Below are 21227 nucleotides of genomic sequence, written 5' to 3' on the forward strand. Positions count from 1 at the left end.
CCCCGGGGCTCCGGCAGTGTGGCTCAGGTGATGATTTAAAGGGCTCAGGGCCCAGAGCCCCACTGACGGTACCCTCTGGGCCCTTTAAATCACCACCCAAGCCCCCCGGCTGGAGCCCCGGGGTAGCGGCGGCGGGGCTCTGGTGGTGATTTAAAGAGCCAGGGGCTCCCAGTTGCCGCTACTGCAGCGGAGCCCTGGGCCCCTTAAAGCTCCGCCAGAGGCTGGGGCCCCCTCTGATGGTGATTTAAAGTGCCTGGGGATTTAAAGCCCCCGCCTCTTCTGGTAGAGGCCATGCCTCTTCTGGTTGAGGCCCCACCCCCTCCTAAGGACTCCGGAGTACCGGTAAGTCCTTTAAGTTACTTTCACCCCTGCATACAAGTAGCTATTTCTTTGGTACAGTCCTGATTATTTACAAAGAATGTGCACAAAGTCTTGTTTCTCTGACCACAGCAGGAAGAAACAGGAGTTTCCTCCCTCACAATTTCCAAGCCTGCCTTTTCCGATGATTCCTGTGCCCCAGGGAGCTCTCTCCCTCTGCAGGCCTGTTTTTTTCATTGTCTTCTTGCTTTCTGCCTCTTTTAAATGCACAATTTGACGAGCAATCCCCTCGTCTCAGCATTAGCAACCCTCAGATGACACAGCTTAGCAAAGCCTGAGGAGGGCTATTGCCTTAGGTGGTATAGTCTATTGTCTTCAGCTTCGTAAAGAGCCTTAGGCTAGGTCTACACTACCCGCCTGAATCGGCGGGTAGAAATCGACCTCTCGGGGATCGATTTATCGCGTCCCGTTGGGACCCGACAATCGATCCCCGAATCGACGCTCTTACTCCACCAGCGAAGGTGGGAGTAAGGGCCGTCGACGGGAAGCCGCAGAGGTCGATTTTGCCGCCGTCCCTACAGCGGGGTAAGTCGGCTGCGATACGTCGAATTCAGCTATGCTATTCGCGTAGCTGAATTTGCGTATCTTAAATCGACCCCCCCCATAGTGAAGACCTGCCCTGAGTTGCTCCTTCCATTTAGCCTAAAACAAGAGTGGTTAGCACACCCATCAGCTTCACCTAGGAGTGTGATTGTCTAGAGATCAAAGACTTGCTTGATGGAAGCCATTAAAAGCTTCCAGCATAGCAAAATTTAAAAGAATGGTAAGTTTGCAAATTCAAACACTCAAAAGTTAAGAAATGCCAGAATTAAGGTTGGCCATGAAATCTTATTTTGACCATTTGTGTGCATTATCTGTCTTTAATTAAATGGTGACATACTATTTTTTCCACAGGACCCCTGCTTGACTCAGTGCATATGCATATAATATAAAATCCAGAATTGTTCTAAAGGCAGTAACATGACGTGCTGTGTGTGTGTGTGTGTGTGCGCGCGCGCGCATGTCTTTTATAGCCACACAGGTAGAAATACCTATAGTTAATGTTACACAGCATTTTCTAATATAAGATGCTATTTTCAGTTGATTTTAACTTTGCCAAACTGTAGCTCCTTTGGCTAAAATTTTCCATGCTGGGTCTGCCTCGTGCTGAAATGTTTTGGGAAATTTCAGCAAAAACAATTAAGCCATTTCTCAGAATGATATTAGGGAAAATACATTTTTTTGCCCATGTTTAAAAACTTATTGCAACTGTTTCATTGAGAAATTCTAGTATCTCCATGTTTTGTAGCAGTGACTTGAAATTGTGCAAGAGGGGGCTTGGGTCACTCTGTTGTCAGATGCCTTTTTTCATCCCTGTGAAAATTCATCCGAATTTGGCCTTGTTAAAAACCTTTCAAAAGTCACAGGTCTCACATGCTCAATAGAACCTTGTTAGAGTTTGGGAGCTAAAATCTCTGAAAAATCCATCAGCACCAAGCATGCGCCTTCTCAGGGATGTGGGGTCTGAGTAGGATTTTCCCTGCAATTGCTGCTCCTGGTTGTTGCAGGCTATTGTGGCACTGGGCACGGGAACTGACAGCAGGGATACTCTCTCTTCTGTGTTCTTAATGCTTCCCCCTGTTGCTACCCAGGCAGCAAGGAGGAGGAGAAGGAAACAGTCACACTGGAATGCAGGCCTGAGGTGGTGGCCCACCCAAAAGTAAAGGCCCTATGCCTCAGATAAGAGGGAGGAACCACCGAGACCAGGTTTCAACTGATTCCTTGGGACAACAAAAAAGGAAAACAGGAATGGGAGTGCAGGTCATAGGGTAATAATCAGGGATTCAGAGGGGGACACTGAGCAGAGAACTCTAGATAACACCCACTGCTCCTCAAAGGTGTCTAAGGAGTCAGCGGACACTGCTCAAATGCATGATTGGATAAGGAAATGGAAATAGGCCCCAGAGTCACTGCAACCCCGCCCCCCAAAATCCAACTTCTTTCTCCTGGAGTGATGGATGGCTGTCTTGGCCAGCACCTAGAAGAGGTTGATGAGGAAGTCTTGCGACTTTGTGGGGCCACGGATAGGGTGTGCCAGGATCAAGAGGTGCAGGGAAAAGTGCAGCCAGAACTTCAGTAAGAGGTTCTGGAAGATGGGTTGCAACCTGACACACTCTAAGTAGACGTATGCCAGGGTCGCCCTCTCGCTTCAGAAAGTGCAGGAGTCAGAGGAGTTCGTAAACCGCACCAGGTACACACCCATGCTCACGTCTTCCTGATGGAGCTGCCAACTAATATCTCTGGCAGGCCAGAGTGCATTGGAAGGTGTGTAGTGAATGAGGCAGGGGACTGCAGGAAGAGAAAGGACGGTCTCTTTTCACCATGAGACCATTTCTGGAGAATTGGATTGTATCCTCGCTTGTGCCATAGAATTCCTATGATGCTGAGCGAGTCACTTAAACCACACTTTTCACAGTTGGCCACCAATTGTGTGTTCTTCATTTGCTGGGTGCCCAACTTGAGACCCGTGGTGTTGGATTTGCAGGAGTGCTGAACATTCACAACTGCAACTGAAGTCAATGAGAGATAAGTTCTACAGAAATAAAGTTCTATAAAATGCTAAGTTCTCTGAAAAATCCAGCATCTCAAATTGGGCAGCCAAAATTAGTGGACCCTGTTGACATTAAAGACTCCGTGACTCCGTTTCCAATCTGTAAAATGGGAAAATATAATTCTGGCACAGTCCATCAGTTCCCAGTTGGCTGAAACATCAAGTACTATATTTTTATAAGTCATTTAAGCTATGTGAAAAAGCTTTGGTGGTAATGCAATGAATGAAAATAGAAAGGGGTCCTGCCCCTGGCCAATATCTGTTTTTCTCCTCTTACTCTTGCCAACAAGTCAAGAAAATAGCTTTATATACTCCTAGATCCAGACAGGGTCTTTCCTAAATGATTCCCCAGAGAGGATGCAGTCAGTTTGCTTTTGGAACACTTCAAGGGAACCAGTATCCATACACCGATTTTTAACTAAAAGGGATTCGTCTCCAAAAGAAGAATTAAACAGTGTGCGCAATTTTCTTGCTTTCATAAAATCTGTCTTATTCACTGGAGAAAGGTTATTTGGATAAGAAAAAACATCTGGAAGGGCTCAAAAAAACAAGCTGATTTGTAGCAGGGTGTACTTCAGTTCTGAAGTGCTCCCAATAGAAATCTTTGAAAAGAGGAAGCTTTGATGCCAACATGGTCACTTGTACTGAAAATGTAGCTAAATAATTGCCTCTTCGACATGATTTTCAAGCATCACAAGTGGCTTTCTTAATTCTGAGCCTGCATGCCATATTTGTAAGTGTTATCAGTTTGTTTGTGAATAAGTGGACAGAAATACCCACAGTTAGTCTGATTTGACTGGAAATGACAAGTGCAGACATTCCCAGTTGATTTGAGATAAGTTATATTTTCATACCTCCCTGAGGGCATTCTCCACAACACCACTCACTGAAATCTATTCCAATTTACGAAACAGACTGCCACTGTAGGCTATATATTTAAATAAATTGCATAAAACCCCCAGACTCTATTAGATAACTTATATTTAAGAATATCTTCACCTTGCAGTATAGGTAAGCACTGGAACTTTTTTAACATTGTACCAATATAAAAAAAAATGTAGTGGGCATGCAAATATTGAAAACAGCATGAAATTTACTGGAATGATAGGAATTATCTCCTGAAAACATCCTGTTCATAGTCTCAAATCTCATACTGAAATTCTAACAAGGGTAAGAATTACTGACATTCCTCTGTATTGTTTTCTGTGGTTAAAACAGAACTATTATTCTCCTATGTAAAGGCATGCTTAGAAACAATTCCAGAAGTTTTACTAATGCAGCAAGCACACATCTTGATTAGTGGGCTTGACTCTATTTAACGGAGGGAGAAAGTCCTTTAGAAGTTTCTATTTATAACAAGTTTGCTCAGTTTCCCAGTTCTTACATTGCCTGTTCCAGATGGTCACTGATGTAAAATGTCGAAGTATTATCAACAGGCTAACAGTCATGGGGATAAACGCTCCCTCAAAGGTAAATAGAGCAGACAGATAATCATAATGTCATTATAGAAATCAAAGAGGGAAAGGATTCCTCATCCACCTAATTGATTCACTCATTAACTTGCAGTACAAATAACTCCCTGCTTTATTAATTTATTATTACGCAGTTATTTGACTGACTGTATAACTGATGTACTGCCCTGTAAGTGCCCTTTCTGCTATGTGGTATTAGCAGTATAGGCTGTACAGGGGTTCCAATAAATAAAATATTTGGCTTAAGCTCCCACCCAAAACCTTATTTTCTCCCATGGTTTTAAGAACTTAAATTTTAACCCCCTTGGTCATCTTTTACAAATGTTTCTTCCCCATTCATCCTCTCAGGAATAAGAAATCACCAATACCTTTTATATGGGAAAACAAAATTAACAGTTATTTATATAATGAAAAGAAATTAGCAAAATCCAACCATTTTTTCCTCCTTTCCACATACCTTTCCCCTTCAATGCTTCCACCAACTCCACCTCCTTCATCCGCATTTTCGCTCTCCCATCCACTTCTCATCCCAACAATCCTTACCCCATCTCCTTCCTTCTTGCTTCCAGTGGCATCTACCACTATCCTGGAATTCTGTTCATACTCTCTCATCACTTTTTCTGCCACCGATTCCCTGGCCTAATACCACCTCTGCTCCCATTTCCCTGGTCTCTCTTCCTTGACAGGCCTTGAGAGACATCATGTCTTTTTATCTTCTTGTACAATGGTTAATGGGCCCCCAAGCCTGAATGGAGCATCTGTGTGCTGTAACACTATACATATTAAATAATAACAGTAAGTTATTCTGATCATTTTCTCCTTCTCTATTGCAACTAGCTTCAGTAGATCCCCTTTCTAATGCACTGGGATGCTACGGGGTAAATTCTGCTTATGTACATGTCCTATATGTTTGACTTCATGTGATTTCAATGGCAGCCATCAAGGGCAAATTTTGGCACTACATGATAAATATTCAAAACCAGGAGCCTAAATAGTACACACAAAGTGTGTGCACAGACATTCAAACAAGTAAATGTGTTCACAAAATACACATTTGTGAACAAATAGGGGCCAACTACATGACAATGGACAGTTTTTTGCACTTGTATATATTTATGCAACTATACGGTTATTTTGTATGGATAATTTCTTGTCTGTGCACAAATATATTGAAAGCCCAAATTAAATTAGGTGCATATTTTTTATTGCAATGCCTGAAGAGGTAAAGATATTCCTAAGCATGAGCCAACCATAATCAGAGCGAATGAATGGTGAAAGTACAGTTGAAATTGAAGAAGCACTCAGTGGTTTTTACCTAACCACCCAATCTTGGAACCCCAGTGTGAAGAGTCAATATTGAAACAATCATTTTTCGTGAAGCTTGCAATGAAATGCAAGAAGTTCCCTACAAATCTCAATTGGTGGAATTGAGCAAAGGCAGGCATCCTTCATTGTCATAGCATGGGTTGAACAGCCTTCTATTTGAACTACAAATGACAACGAATAGACAGTCATTTTTATTATTCCTTTTGGATGCAAGCTGACTGAATGCATTTGCATCAAAGGAAACAAAACATTAAAAGTATTCCTTGTAGTCTGCTGTCCACTTCAAAGACTGGACAAAAATAAGGGCCCTTTAGCATCAATTTATTTCCCTGGGATTGGACTAATTGTAGGGCCAAACACTGTACAGGAATCTAGTAAAAGCTGGGCATTGGATATAAGTTAGAGTACAATTAAGAAACAGAACCTTCAGCACACCATGAAAAGTGGCATATTCTAACTCAGCATGCTTGCTCTCTGTCTCTGAAAGTCATTTACTTACATTCCAGAGAAGAACAAGTTTTACCTCTATTAACACTGCAGAACCTATGGAAGAGTTAGTCACTTCATCAACAAAACTGTTAGCTAAGCTCCAACTGCAGAATCCATATTACTGGTGCTTGATGGACAAGAAGAAGCAAAAAAGAAACAGCTTGATTTTCAGATCCCAGGCTGTCAGTATTGGCTGTTAGAAAAGCCTTTGGCTCTTAAATGAGCAAACTGGATATAAAAGTGGTTAAGGGAGTAAATTCAGAACCCCACAATGTCATTTTTAATAGCCACTTTTCTGACTATAACTGCAGTTTAAGGAAGCATATGAAAACATGCAGCTGTCTTGTCACTGTAAAACCAGATATTCAGTGGACTTAGGAATCAAAGCAAAAAGCAGAGGACTAAATTCTGTGGCAAAATCCATCCTGCATAATGCTCCAAGAATTCAAGGGCAAAGGATCCAAATCAGGGTCGGCTCCTGACAAAAGATAATGGGAATTTAAAACTAATCATTAAAGGAGTTTCAAATCAGTTCAGGTATGTCTCAAGGAGGAACCCAGCATGCCTTTCCAGATTGACATTATTTCCTGTAAATCCCAATGCCAATTTGGATTGTAAATGCATCAGGGTAGTCATGCTGTCTTCTCAGTGTCTTGTACAGGGTTGCCAGCTTCTGTCAGGTATACATAAGAATCATAACGAAAAATAAAGCCTGAGTGAGAAAGTACAGAAAGAGGTTTTCAGATACAACAAAAAATATCAGCGACCATAGAAATAGCTAAGACAGAAAAGAAATAAATGGGCAATTTTCAACGATGAAAAAACATTATTTGTGGGGTCTTCTAAGGATCCACTCTTGTACCAGTGTGATTAAGTAAATTTATTAATGATGTAGAAAGGGATGAATAGTGAGGGACAACCTCTGTACATGACACAAAATTATTTAGCGAGAAAGAGTCCTGTGGTATCTTATAGACTAACAGACGTACTGGAGCATAAGCTTTCATGGGTGTATACCCACTTCGTCAGACGCGGTGGGTATTCACCCACAAAAGCTTATGCTCCAATACATCTGTTAGTCTATAAGGTGCCACAGGACTCTTGCTTTTTACAGATCCAGACTAACACGGCTACCCCTCTGAAAATTATTTAGGTTAGTCAACACTGGTGAGGACTGTGAGGAACTTCAGAGGAATTCCAATGGCAATTAAAAGGCCAAACAAAATGCTGGGATGTTCTGAGAATGGGCTAGTGAATAAGAATATACTTATTATAATGACATTATATAAATCAATGGTATAGTCAAAAACCAAACAGGATAAAAAAAATCATTTAGAAAAATCAAAACTGTTAATTCCAAAAGGGGTGATTGGGAGCCAGTGGTCCCAGCTCCCTTTTAGCCTGCCAGGGTACTAAAGGGGAATTAGGAGCCTGGAAGCCCTGGGAGATCCAGGTCCAAGATTCCTGGCCCAGCTGGGTGTCAGGACAGCCAGGTGGTCAGCCATGGCTTCAGCAGGAGCAGCAGGAGAAACAGGCCCAGTCTGTCAGAAGAAGGTAGCAGGGATCATCCCCAACAAGGTAGCAATGCTGAGCAGACTGGAGTTGCAACTTACTTTAGGAACCTATATGCTTTCCTTTGGGTCACCTGGTTAGACTCTTGCTTGTGGACTGGCTGGGCCTTTCGGACTCACAGGTAATTACCTCAAATGACTCATCAGGCTCAGAACACTCACCACAGTGGGGCTTCCAGGAAAACTGTTGTGTTGGAGAATTTTTACTCAGTTCTAGTTAAGACCCTGATCATACACCGATGGAAAAACTTCCACTGACTTCAGTTGTCAGTGGGTCAAGCCCACAGAGGAGGTAAATTGGGTGTTTCTATTTATTCTCTCACAATGAAGGCCAAGTGGACTTTATATATGTTAGAACTGAATCCCCCCTCATTTCTTGACCCCCTTTCTCTAGTCTCTGCAGGTGACTTTCCAGTTTGTCTATTTGTTTGCTATCAGAATTTCTTTAACCTCCAATTGCACTTTTTCATTTTGGTCTCCTGTGTTTGCTTCCCCTTTCACATGGATATAATCATGGTAGAATTTACACCAAAGAAATAGTCAACCCCAAAATACTTGAAGTAGCCATGCACAGTCTAAGAAGATCCTTATTTCTTTTGTTTTCTATGTTAAGTCTAGTTGGTCAAAAGAGCTTTTATTATTCCTAAGATTGTCCTGGACTGACCTAAAACTATCAAGAAGTATCATCATTGCATCTACTAGTAAGTAATCTACTGTGTTAGATTCAGCTCTGTGGACTACCCAGAGCAGTTCCTTGGACCACCTCTTGAGATCCATTGCCATAGATTATGACTATACAACCAAACTGAACACTGACTGTACTGTCATTTCCTGCTGGAAGCTGATCCACATTTAGAATAGTGCTTCATTATTTGCCCTCTGTGATTTTAGAAAATCCCATACAAGATTCCAGTGAACTCATGGCAAGAATAAATGGCTTGAGCATGGCATCTACTTGTACACAGTATTACTACACTAGGAGGAATATGCTCACTGGATGAATTTGTATCACCTTGAAGGAATCAGAGGGAACCATGAAGATAAAACTTCAACAAAAAACATTTAAAGAAAAAGGAAGTCTGCCTATATTTTGGGTAAGTCATCCCTTTAATTATAGGTAAAGCTGTACAAATTTGCCGCCCCCTTTCCCTATAGCATAGACCCTCAACACTGTGAGCCCCTGCTACTGGCCTACACTAAGCGGTTGAAATTTCTCCTTTTTGGGGTTACCATTTGGTAATGGATAAACTCTATCATTTTTGGCCTGATGAGAGAAGACCCAAGCAGACTGAGAAGAACCGCAATCTGCAAATGATTGCCCATAAATTTCAGTCTCTTTTAAACTATTAAAAGGAGTCTAGTATGTGATGACAGTTCATTTATTACCCACAAGCTAGAAATAGTATCAAATCCTGCAGTCAAATCTTGAAAAATGGACTTGGAATCCATGTAATGTAAGACAAGAACTCTTTTTTTCAGAGGCTTTGAAAATTAGATTTCTTCATCATTACAAGCTACTTGGAAATGTACCACTTCATAAAGAAACCCATGAAAGTTCATTATGTTACTGCAGAAAAATGAACAGGTTCCTTTACTCTCCTACCGTGGCCGAATTTTCAGATAAAACAAACAATGGAATGTTATATATTTGCCCAGGCCCACCTCTCTGGCAAAAACAAACAAGCAAAAAAAGGATTCCTGAAAGCCTGAAACAAATCACATCTATGAATGTCAGTGGAAAGGTAACAGACACTGGCTTTCACTGGTAGGTGGAACACATCTCTTGGGTAATGTTCTATTAAGATATCTGTGTTAGCAGAGAATCCAAATTAGTAACCTTTACTTGTCCATATTCGGTCCTTGCTGAACACTCAGCATGAGAAGGATTTTTGCTAGTAAATAGCCGCGTTAAATATGCCCTCTTGCATTGCTCAAATGCTAATGACACCTTCAGTTACTTTCCCAGACAAATGGGAGGAGGACTGAAGCTTTAACTCCTTCTACTTGGAACCTCCTTCCACATTCTTTCCACCATTCTTCCACCCCCTCCTCCAAGTCTCTCCTTAAAGAATGCACAAACCCTGCAAACCTCAATCTTGCAGTGTGTTCACCTGAATGAGTGAGGGATGGTATAAAGAAAGGACAGTGGAGGAAGGAAGAAGATTAAAAGAAGATGTTTACCTTCAAAATGCATGCATAACATCCAATGCGAGGGCACTATCTCACTGCTATAGACTTCATTGTCCTATTTCTCCTTATTCTCTTGTGGTTTGATAACACTCCCCATACATGCATAAGGTTTCAGCCATATACTGCAGACTCAATCAACTGTAGTCTGTGGGAATTTTGTTCAATTAAGGGTTTCAGAATCTGGCCCTTAGATTGTAAACTCCTGAGTGCACAGACAGCATATTTTATTAGTATATAAAGCTCTACTCACATTTATGTTACTGTAGACATTATAAACAATACTAATAATTCTGGGGATTGAAATCCATGAATGGGAGAAAAAACATCTTGAATTTTTGCATTCTTGCAGTATGAATGATAGCTAGTCCCCCTGATCAGACTTCTACCTTGGGGTTGGCTAAGAGGACAGAAAGACCCTTACAGGGTTAAGGAAATAGGATCTCAAGAGAGTTAATAACATAAGGATAGCCAGGCAGGGTCTGACCAATGGTCCATCTAGCCTAGTATCCTGTCTTCCAACAGTGGCTGGTGCCAGATAACTCAGAGGGAGTGACACGAACAGGGCAATTTATCGAGTGATCTATTGCATTTTCTCCAGTCCAACTTCTAGCAGTCAGAGATTTAGAGACATCTCAAGCATGGAGTTGCATCCCTGACCATCGTGGCTAGTAGCACTTGATGAATCTATCCTCCATGAAGTTACCTAATTCTTTTTTCAATCCAATTATACTTTTGGCCCTTACAGCATCCCCTGGAAAAGAGTTCCACAGGTTGGAACTTGTTAAATTGGCAGCTAAGAAAATAGTCTCTTTTATGCCTTTTGAACCTTGCAGAGGAAAATGTTTTAAATAAATATGTGTTCTGTTTTTTGTTTTTACTTTATAAGACTGTCTGAAAAGTCACACAGGAGGCATAAGTTACATGCAGTGGTAAAAATCTCATAATTTAAAACCTTTAAAGAAAGAGGTTCATTGCATACAACAGCAACTCCTAGATAATAATCAAAGGAAAAATCAGTCTTCGCATTTGTTACCTTTTTTGATATAGAGCTACAAGAGGAAGTGTAGCATGATTTTCAAGAAGAATAATATTCTGTCTTTCTAGGAGTTATAGAAGAACCGACAGATAACTGTCTCAGCCTTATGAAAATGATTTCTTTCCTTGAAAATGGCATGAAGATATGATTGGAAATATCTTGCTCCTTGTGTACAAAATTCCAATCATCCATCATCCAAAATCAATTGTTTTATTATTTAGAAGCTATCTGAAGACAGAGACTGAACTCATATTTTTAACCATACCCAACATTACAGAGTATTTCAAATATCTTACTTTTCATGCATATATATTGTTTGTTTCATATGTTGGGGTAGGCCCCCATATACATTATTTCCATACACTGAGCAAACACTGTAAATAGATACAGAAAAGGAGACAGATGCCAGTAAATATCATATATACTTTGTCATGCACATTTTATAAGGCTTTCATATAAGGATGCACAGCTAATACTACTGGCTACAAAACATAGTTAATTTCCTGGAAAACAATGTGCCCAGGAAATACCTGGTTGCTAGTACAAGCAGTCACACAGACTCGCATGCATAAGGAAAGAAATTTTCAGTCATCTCCTGAGTGTTTTTGGAAAGACAATTTCTAATAATTAGTCTGGAAAGACTAACTTAGGCACTTTTGGGCTTTTCTTAGTAGTGTAGATTATTCTTCCAGAACTTAAAGCCCCAGTGTAAAACAGGTTCAAACCTACTAATTTTGAATAGTTACATCTTTGTTGTCTTTTAGAGTAGTTATTCTCCAGGAGGATTCTGAGATTTTATTCACAGAAATAGTTTGTGTTAGTGACACAAATTGCTGGGTGTAACGTGATGGCGACTCACCCCTGCAGCGACTCCTGTCGGTCGTCCTGGGAATTAACTCTTCGACCCAGGAGCGCCCTTTGTCGGCTGGTGTCTCGCCTGTCGCTGGCCCCCGTGTCCCTCCTGGACCCCGGTGCCCCTTTCCCTTGGGGGCTGCCCCCTGGCAGTACCCCACAGTCTCTGGGTCTCCCCACTCAGGGGAACCTCCAACCCCCTATCCCCACCTCGCCTCAGTGTATATGGCTACTGCCAGTCACCATCTAGCCCCTGCTCCCTGGGGCGGACTGCAGTGTAGACGCCATTCATCACAGGCAAGGGGGGTTTCAACCTGCTGCCTCTGCCTGCCCTTGGGCTGCCCTCTGCAACCCCAGTTCTCTTCTTTGGCCTTTAACAAGGCCTGCAGCCTGGGGGGTTTCTAGGCTGGAGCTCCCCAGCGCCTCTGGCCTTCCCCCAGCCCTGCTCCAGTCTTGGTCTCCTCTCAGCTTCCAGACAGCCAGACCCTTCCCTCTCTACTGCTAGAGAGAGACTCTATGCTCCTGGCCCACTGCCCTCTTCTAAGGGCCAGCTGGGCCCTCATTAAACCAGCTACAGCTGTGGTCAGCTACCCACTCAGCTTCCCCAGCCGTTCTTAATCTCTCTTACCCTGATGCAGCCCTCTCCAGGGCTGCTGTCACCCTTCCAGGGCTGAATGCCCACTATACTGGGCATCTGTATAAAGTACTTATTGAGGGTGAAATCCTCCTGGCCTTGTGCTGCTGATCTTCCCCCACTAACATAACATCTGTCCAGCCATTCTGCAGCTACTACTACAACTATGGCCTGCTAAGATCCCCTTATGCTGATCTGCTTGTAGATAAGGGGGTATAATGGAAGCCTCAAGAAAACCTGATCTATAGCATTCATTACCAAGGAAACTATAAAACTATACAGACTAAAATATGGTTCTAAGGGCCACTGGCATAGGGTTGCCAATGTTCTAATTGCAGAAAACCAAGCACCCCTGTCCCACCTCTTCCTCGAGGCCCCACCCCTGCCCCACCCCTTCTCTGAGGCATCACCCCTGCTCACTCCATCCCCTCTTCCTCTGTCAGTTGCTCTCCCCCACACTCGCTCATTTTCATCGGGCTGGGGCAGGGAGTTGGGGTGAGGGATGGGGTGAGAGCTCCGGCTGGGGTGTGGGCTCTGGGGTGGGGCCATGGATGAGAGGGGCAGAAGGGGCCTCCAAGCTGGGGCCGAGGGGTTCAGAGTGTAGGAGGAGGCTCCAGGCTGGGGCAGGGATGCGGGAGGGTCTACAGGCTGTGGGTGTGGGCTCCAGAGTGGGCCAGAAATGCAGGGTTCAGGGTGTGAAAGGGGGGTCCAGGTGGAGGAGAGGGGGAGGGCTCTGGTGGAGGGGGTGGGCTCTGGGGTGGGGACAGGGATGAAGAGTTTGGGGTGCAGGAGAGGGCTCCGGGCTGGGGCAGGGGGGTTGGGTGCAAAAGAGAGTGCGGTCTCTGGGAGGGAGTTTGGGTGTGGGAGGGGGTTTGTGCTGTGGGCTCTGGGCAACGCTGACCTCAGGCGGCTCCCAGGAACCGGTGACATGTCCCTCCGGCTCCTACATGGAGGGGCAGCCAGGAGGCTCTGTGCCCTGCTCCTGCCCACAGGCACCACCCCCGCAGCTCCCATTGGCCGTGGTTCCTGCACAGAGCGCACAGAGCCCCCATGGCCACCCCTCTGCATAGGAGTTGGAGAGGCATGCTGGCCACCAACTGGACTTTTAACGGCCTGGTCAGCAGTGCTGACTGGAGCCACCAGGGTCCCTTTTTGATCAGGTGTTCCGGTCAAAAAGTGGACACCTGGCACCCTACACTGGAAAGCTGCTAGTGATGGTGGGGGAGTTGAAGTGCTCATGCGGATGGTATCTGGAGGCATCGGGCCTGTGTTATTTAAAGGCAGGTGGAATCCCTCTTGTGGTAGCACACTGAGTAGCGTCACTTACTAAATGTATATAAAAGGTGTCGTGTGAGCTCACCTGAGTACTATCCTCCTCTCACTGACTGATGTATAAAAGAGGAGAAATATAGGGGGAGCAAACCTGTCACAACATGACCCCTCTTAGTGTGCAGTAGGCTGTCCCTTCCATTCAGGAAGGACAAGCAGCCATGTCATGTTTGTTGTCCATGAGTGGGTGAAGTGGAGCTGGAGGAACACTGAACCTTCTCTCTCTCCTCCCAACCCACACTGAACCCACAAAGGGTCGGGCAAATCATTTTTAATCACTTTAATCACCTTTAAGAGGCAGTATGCATAAATGTAAGATCCCCCTTAGAATTTAAAATGAGTCAGCCTTGCAGCCATTTGCCTAGGGTTTCTTCAGCTGTCCGACGAAACACATTTTGCAGCTCCTCTTTCATTCTCTCTTCTCTTTACTCATTAAATAATATATGAACGAGCATTGCACTGTATTATTACTACTGATCCTTTCTGTGTATAGAGCTTCACATTTTGAAATATTCCCCCGCCAGTCTAGTTATACACTCATTGCCACTGCACCACACTGAAAAAAAACTTTGAGTAACACTTTTAAAAAGTAAAAATAAAAATAAAATGGCGTCTGTGCCATGGGATGAAAGTTGCTGCACTAGAACACAATACTTCTGCATGCAACTAGAAGGAAGTTGTTTGATTTACCGGGGTGCTAAGTCATTGAAGTTGACTTTATCAGCAGTTCATCTTTACTTAAAAGCCTGCAGAAAAGAAGATCATGGTAGGGTTGAGGTTTACACAATTGGTACAACAACTCATTATTTAGGCTAGAAATTAAACATCACCCAGATTCTTTTCAACCTCATCTATAGGAGTGTAGGCATTTCCCTTACTGTCCGACACAAATTTCACTACTGAAAATATACAGAAAAATATATTAGCTTGCTAGTGTAAACAGATCCTACTGCAGAGACTAGGGTTACAATCTGTCAGAAACAGAGAAAAGCAGATGAGAAAGCTCTGAAGAAAAACCAGTATTTAGAGCAAGCATAGTCCTATCTATCTTCAGTCTCCACTTGCAGATTGATGGACTAAACCCTATGACCTGTATTTGTGTACTGGGAAAAGAGGAGATGTTAGAAACTCCTGACTTGTGGACTATACAATATTGCTGGGCTTTTGAGATTTGCGTTGTACTTCAGTGGTTCCTCAGAGTTTGACCTTTGAAGAAGTCTATGTTATTTGGCAATCCAACTGCTGAAAACGAATGATATTTTACAGATTCTGGCTTTTTTGTTTCTTTGTTTGTTTGAGTTGCTTCTAGGTAAGTGTTACATAACTATTCGCTAGGATATCCTGCACTAGCTCAGCTCAAATACAATAGAATCAGAGACAGAAACCCATCCGTGTATTTCTTATATGTTTGGTTAGTACAGTAGATTCCTATTTTAACTGTGTGCTTTATTTTGTGACAAATCTTTCAGTTTTTTTAGTCTCTGATTTAAATTTCCCTTTGTCCATTTTGTTTTCTGATACAACAGATACTCCGTTAAGGTACACGTTCTGACTGCATTTACTGAATGTGACATCTGTGCTGCATATAATAGTCAGATTCTGTGCTCACACTCTTGACAGTAGATGGAAATGTTGTTCTTGCTCTAAAAACAATAGCAGGGCTTAAGTGTAGGGGAATGTAAGAGGACTGGTATTTAGACAATGAACAATTAACTATGAGTGTTAACTCTGATCTTACATATCTTGCAAGAATTATGTACTGTCTGTGAAAACAAGCCGTCACAACAAAGGAGAAAAATCCCCAGTTTGGTTCGTTACATATTGTCTACCAAAATTCACTTTATAACTTCAATAGGGTATGAAATTCTTCTACATGCCTTGTCCTTAAAGCACTTATGAGTAGTATTGCTGTGTGTTATCAGACAGTATTGCTGTGCGTTATCAGACAGTATTCCATCCCAGAGGTGGCTGCATTATAGCTCAGACTCAAGAAAGACTTAAACATGTGCTTAGTTTCATCCATGTTAACTTTAAGCATGTACATAACTTATATTGAAGTCAACAGAAGTTAAATACATGCTTAATTGCAGAATAGGATTGCTTTTCTGAACCAAGGCCTTGTTCACTCACTTGTTAGTTATTTTCATATTTTAGTATAGCTAGAGCATGTAGTGAGAGTTATATCTAAGGTTGCTGGAATATTTCTGTACTACCCCCTTTCCCCTATTTTCAGTTGCTTATATGTTTCAAATCTTTTATCTATATGATTGTAAATTTTCCAGACTTGGTAACTGCCTGTTAAATATTTCTGGACATATCAGCAAAAAAGTTAAATTGTTATTGACTATAAAGAGAGAGGGGAAAAAATGTTTCGCAATTTAAAAAAAATCCTGAAATCTGTCTTTGAACAGCTGTAGTGTCCAAAGAAGACATTTAGCAGGGAAATAGTCTTCATTGATGAGAAGTATCTTTTGGCATGCTTATGAAAATCAGGTTTGATTGAAACTTTGAAGAACACATTCTGAGTGTGCAGTGGGGCGGTTGTTTTACGTTTTTAGCAATGGTCCAAAGAATGATAGGCTGTGCCAGACATGGCAGTTGAAGCCAACTTGGGAACCTTCTAATCACGTAGTTAGGGTTTGTGTTTATATGGCAGCATAAACCCAGGGTAAATGGAGCCAATCATTTGTGAAGTGCTTTAGGATCCTTGGGAATGAAAGGTGCTATGAAATATTATCTTACATTTACTGGCTGAAAGCCTGCTGGTTTTAATAGACACAGGGGGATAAGCAGTACTACACTGCACTGCTTTGTGGTTTTGCCTTGGAAAACAATAGATTGCAGAAAAAAGGAGTGAGATAGTTTCTGGTCCTGAACTTCTGCCTCCAATCTGGCAAACCTCCCATATTTACAGGATCCAGTAGCACAACTCCATTCAGACACATTGTTTAGAGTAGAACATGAATCAGATTTAATATACACATTTAAAACATTTATTGTTTTCTGGGCTGAGTATTCACAACCAAAAATTGCAGTTCAGACACACAACTCCCATTAACATTGCAAATTGAGTACTTAATGTACCAATTACATTTCCAGAAGTGTACCCCTTTAATGCAATCTTTAAACTCTACATTGATATTTGTATGGTGAGAGCTATTTACCAAGACAATTCAGAGTTATTTCATTGTTTAAGGAATACAGATGTTTGTACTTACTATGTGAGAACTATAGCCACAGCATCATTTAGGACACTCTCTCCAAAAAGGAGGGTATACAGATCTGTATCCACATGCAGCTCGTGGAAAATAGCCAGAACTGTCACTAGAAGGAAACATACAGAGCAAAGCAAGCTTGTTATTTTCATAATTCTAGAATAGCTAATGAGCTAAAGGGAAGGGAATGAGTTTTGATAAGCATGTTTTAACGTCTAAACAATGCATCCGAAGAAGTGGGCTGTAGTCCATGAAAGCTTATGCTCTAATAAATTTGTTAGTCTCTAAGGTGCCACAAGTACTCCTGTTCTTTTTGCGGATACAGACTAACACGGCTGCTACTCTGAAACCTGTAACATGACAGTTTGCACATTAATTGAATGAAATACATTAGAAAAGGGATACATTTAAGTACACCAGCTCCCTAAATCCAGCAATAATTTTAAGAGTTTGCTGCTTTACATGAACTAGAAATGTCCACTCCCTCCCTGCCACCTTTCAGTCTTACACAAACTAAAACTATACCTTTAATTACCCCTAATATCAGGGAAATAGTCTTGTGACTAAAGCACAGAACTGGAGGTAAGGAGACTCGGGGACTATCCCTGGCTCTCCCATGGACCTCCTGTGCAATCTGAACCCCAATTTACCTATTTATGAACAAGACAATGCTAATACTTACCGATCTCCCAAATAGATTGTGAGGCTTAATTCTTTGATGTTTATAAAGCACGTAGTGTCATTAATTTTAACATTTTTTTCCTAAAAACTTGTATTTATATTTTGAGATTACTGATCATAGAATATCAGAGTTGGAAGGGACCTCAAGAGGTCATCTAGTCCAACCCCCTGCTCAAAGCAGGAAAGTGATGAAATAACTCGTTCAATTTGGGTCAGAAGGAAACTGATGTTGGGAAAGTCACTTAGCCTCTTTGTGTTTCTGTTTCCCTATCTGTAAACAGAGCATAATAATGCTGACCCATCTTTGTAAAGTGCTTTGAGTTCTATGGGTGAAAAGTATTGTGCATGTACTCTGTATTACTGTTCATATTCACTGTTTTCATGAAACAAACAGAGGTTTCCCTTTCTACCAAAAATTTAATGTCAAGCTTCCTAATGATTTGTATGTTTGGAAAATTACGCAGTATCTCACTGCATTTGCTTCACTGGCGCTCATCCTGGTACATAATTGTGCAATTGACTAAATCTTCATAGCAAAGGAATCCTGAAGTTTAGAAGTGCCTCCAGGGTTTCAGGTTTACATCTGACATTTCAGAAAAGGGAATTTTTACACTAAAGCTACCACGGAAGATTCACAAACCAACGTTTGCTTTGTGTGGGTGATTTTTTTCTCTTTCTAGAACTTTGGACCTTATGTACAGAATATTGGTAGAACTGAAACTAGTGCTGAAAGGATTTTCCAACACGTGTTCACCAGTGGGAGTGTTTGGAATCTAGTATTAGTTTAGAGTCCCAATTATGATGTTCAGTTCTCCTATGGGGTTTCATGTACCATGATCCAGATTAACACAACAGCTTTGAAGTACCATTCTGGATGCCCTATTCCATAGAAAATGATTCAGTCTCCCATATCTGTGAAAACAAGCATTTGCCACTTCTAATATTAAGTTATTGACAAGGTCTTAAATGCAGAATCATAGAATCATAGAATATCAGGGTTGGAAGGGACCTCAGGAGGTCACTAGTCCAACCCCCTGCTCAAAGCAGGACCAATCCTCAACTAAATCATCCAGAAACTGCGAAATAAGTAATAGGAAAAGTAAACAGTAACTAAGGTCAACAGAAAAGTTTATATAGGTGTGGCAGGCCAAACCAAACAAAGATCCACACTGACGAAGTTATTTCCAAGAAAACAAACAAAAAAACGTTTCCCTTTCAAGTATCTTCCTCCCCCAGCCTTCTGGAAGTTATCAGAGCCCCTCTCTAGAGGGGTCTGACTCCAAGTCAAATGAAATGAAGGCCATAGCTATACTAGAGAGCTTACAGTGGCACAGCTGTACTAAGGTAGGCACTCTATGCCGATGGGAGAGAGCTCTCCTGTAGACATAATTAAACCACCCCCAATGAGTGGTGGTAGCTAGGTCAGTGGGAGAGCGTCTCCTGCCGACATGGTGGTGTTCACACCAGCACTTCTGTCGGTGTAATGTATGTTGCTCAGGGGTGTGTTTTTTCACAGCCCTGTGCTACATAAGTTATACAGACAACAGTGCTAGTGTAGACATAGCCTAAAATGCATAAAAATAATGAAGAAATCAACAGAATAATGAATCACTTGCCCCTTCTTCTGGGAGAGACTTCTTAGCCCCTCCAGCTCTCTCAAAGTTTCTCCCACATCTGAAGAGAAGGCAGAGTTTAGATAAATCCTTTTTGCAACATGCCCTGCCCCTGGACCAAGCTATAGATAGAATGCCATAGAACAGCATCTCCCAGCAATCCCTGAACAGTGTGGGGAGAGGGAAATTCCAACAGGGTTGTTCTACACTAGAAAACTGGATTAACCCAGCTACACTGCTCAGGGGTGCGAATAATTCACATCCCTGAGCAACTTAGTTAAGCCAACAGCACTAGAAAATTAGGTCAACACAGCTATGTTGCTCACGGGTGTGAATAATCCATACCCCTGAGCAATGCAGTTAAGCTAACCTAAGTCCCTGTGTAGACAGCACTAGGTTGATGAAATAATTCTCCTGTCAACCTAGGCACTGGCTTTTGGAGAGGTGGATTACTTAGGCCAACAGGAGAACCTTTGCCATAGGCATAGGAAGTGTCTACACTGAAACGGTGCAGCTGCAGTGCTGGAGCTGTGCTGCTGTAGCATTTTAAGTGACAAGCCCTTAGTGACCTGGATTTCTTTCCTAAATCACAAACTGCCACACTGATTCCACTGCTTCTCCCTCAAAGTTTATTAAACTCCAGATCCAACTCTGATAGGGCTTGTTTGGTACCAAAAACAGAGGAGAGACCCCTGTAACAATTGCAAAAAGAGCCTACATGAGACAGAAAACCAGAGAGGGAAATGAGCATTGAATACTTGTTCACCATGTTCAGTTCAGTTCCTTCAGTGGGTATCGGTGGGTTTCTAGAAAGATTCCCTTATTCAGGGCATGAAATCAAAAGAGCTGTAGTTGTTGATGCTGAGGGCTGCATGATGAGGTGTGGATTTCAACCCATGTGCACCCGTGTTTCTAGTTGATCCTGAGTTCTACATAGGAATGTTGTTCTAAAGCAAAATTCCCATGTACCACTTTGGCTTCCCCTAATAAAGCAACTTATAAATGAGGAGTGGAAACAAAGGAAAGGAAAGGAATCTTACTGGGAAATAATGAAAATGCTGCTGCATTGGAAGGTACTATATATGATAGTTTTTGGATGGAGGAGCATGTTCTCTCTTGCTGTCCCATTTCCACTTAGCAAGCAAGAAGCCACCATCTATACTTGGTATTGAGCATTCAGGGCTGGGCTTGGTTTTACCATTTTCAAGTACCCCCTCTCTCTCCTGTTTCCCCTGGACTTGACCATACACTAGAAAAGTCTTAAATTTCCTTAGGGAAGAGTCTCACAGGCTGAGTTTACAATGAAATTGTCATTACAATCTTTCACCATTGCAGATTGCCCGCCAACATTATTAGCCACTATTCTATCTAACCTCCCTCTTAGTAAAAATGCCAACAGCTATTGTTTCCACCCAGGGGAGCGGCACTAGCACTAGTACAGTGGTGGGACATTTTAACAAAGAGCTCCGAGCAGAAAAGACTACAGTGTAAAAAACAATGATCTAAGGGATTGGTGCTTGTTGAAATATTCTGGTATGTTAGGATATCATAATATTCTGGTGTGTTGGAATGTATAAACAGGGGAATCTCCAGCTGACACTTCTGACTAGTTCTGGTGTCCACTATTCAGGAAGGATGTTGATAAATTGGAGGGGGTTCAGAGAACAGCCACAAGAATGATTAAAGGATTAGAAAACATGCCATACAGCCATAGACACAAGAAGCGTAATCTATTTATTTTAACAAAGAGAAGGTTAAGGAATTACTTAATCACAATCTATCAGTATCTACATGGTGAACAAGTATTTAATCTAGCAGAGAAAGGTATAACATGATCTAATGGCTGGAAGT

General features: G+C 42.1%; 1 protein-coding gene and 1 long non-coding RNA gene across 2 annotated transcripts in view; one reads left to right on the plus strand and one right to left on the minus strand.

Annotated features, from left to right (window-relative positions):
* The window catches only part of SLC9A9 (solute carrier family 9 member A9), a 328270-nt gene that overhangs the window by 195165 nt on the left and 111878 nt on the right, over positions 1–21227 (minus strand). Inside the window, exon 6 of the mRNA XM_054040764.1 lies at positions 17086–17191. Within this exon, the coding sequence (XP_053896739.1) occupies positions 17086–17191 (106 nt within the window). The remainder of the gene's footprint in view (positions 1–17085; positions 17192–21227) is intronic.
* LOC128843714 (uncharacterized) overlaps positions 1–21227 on the plus strand; it is a 71505-nt gene that overhangs the window by 47885 nt on the left and 2393 nt on the right. The gene's annotated exons all lie outside the window — the stretch shown is intronic.

This window comes from Malaclemys terrapin, chromosome 9 (assembly GCF_027887155.1).
Source record: "Malaclemys terrapin pileata isolate rMalTer1 chromosome 9, rMalTer1.hap1, whole genome shotgun sequence".
Taxonomy (NCBI): Eukaryota; Metazoa; Chordata; order Testudines; family Emydidae; genus Malaclemys; species Malaclemys terrapin.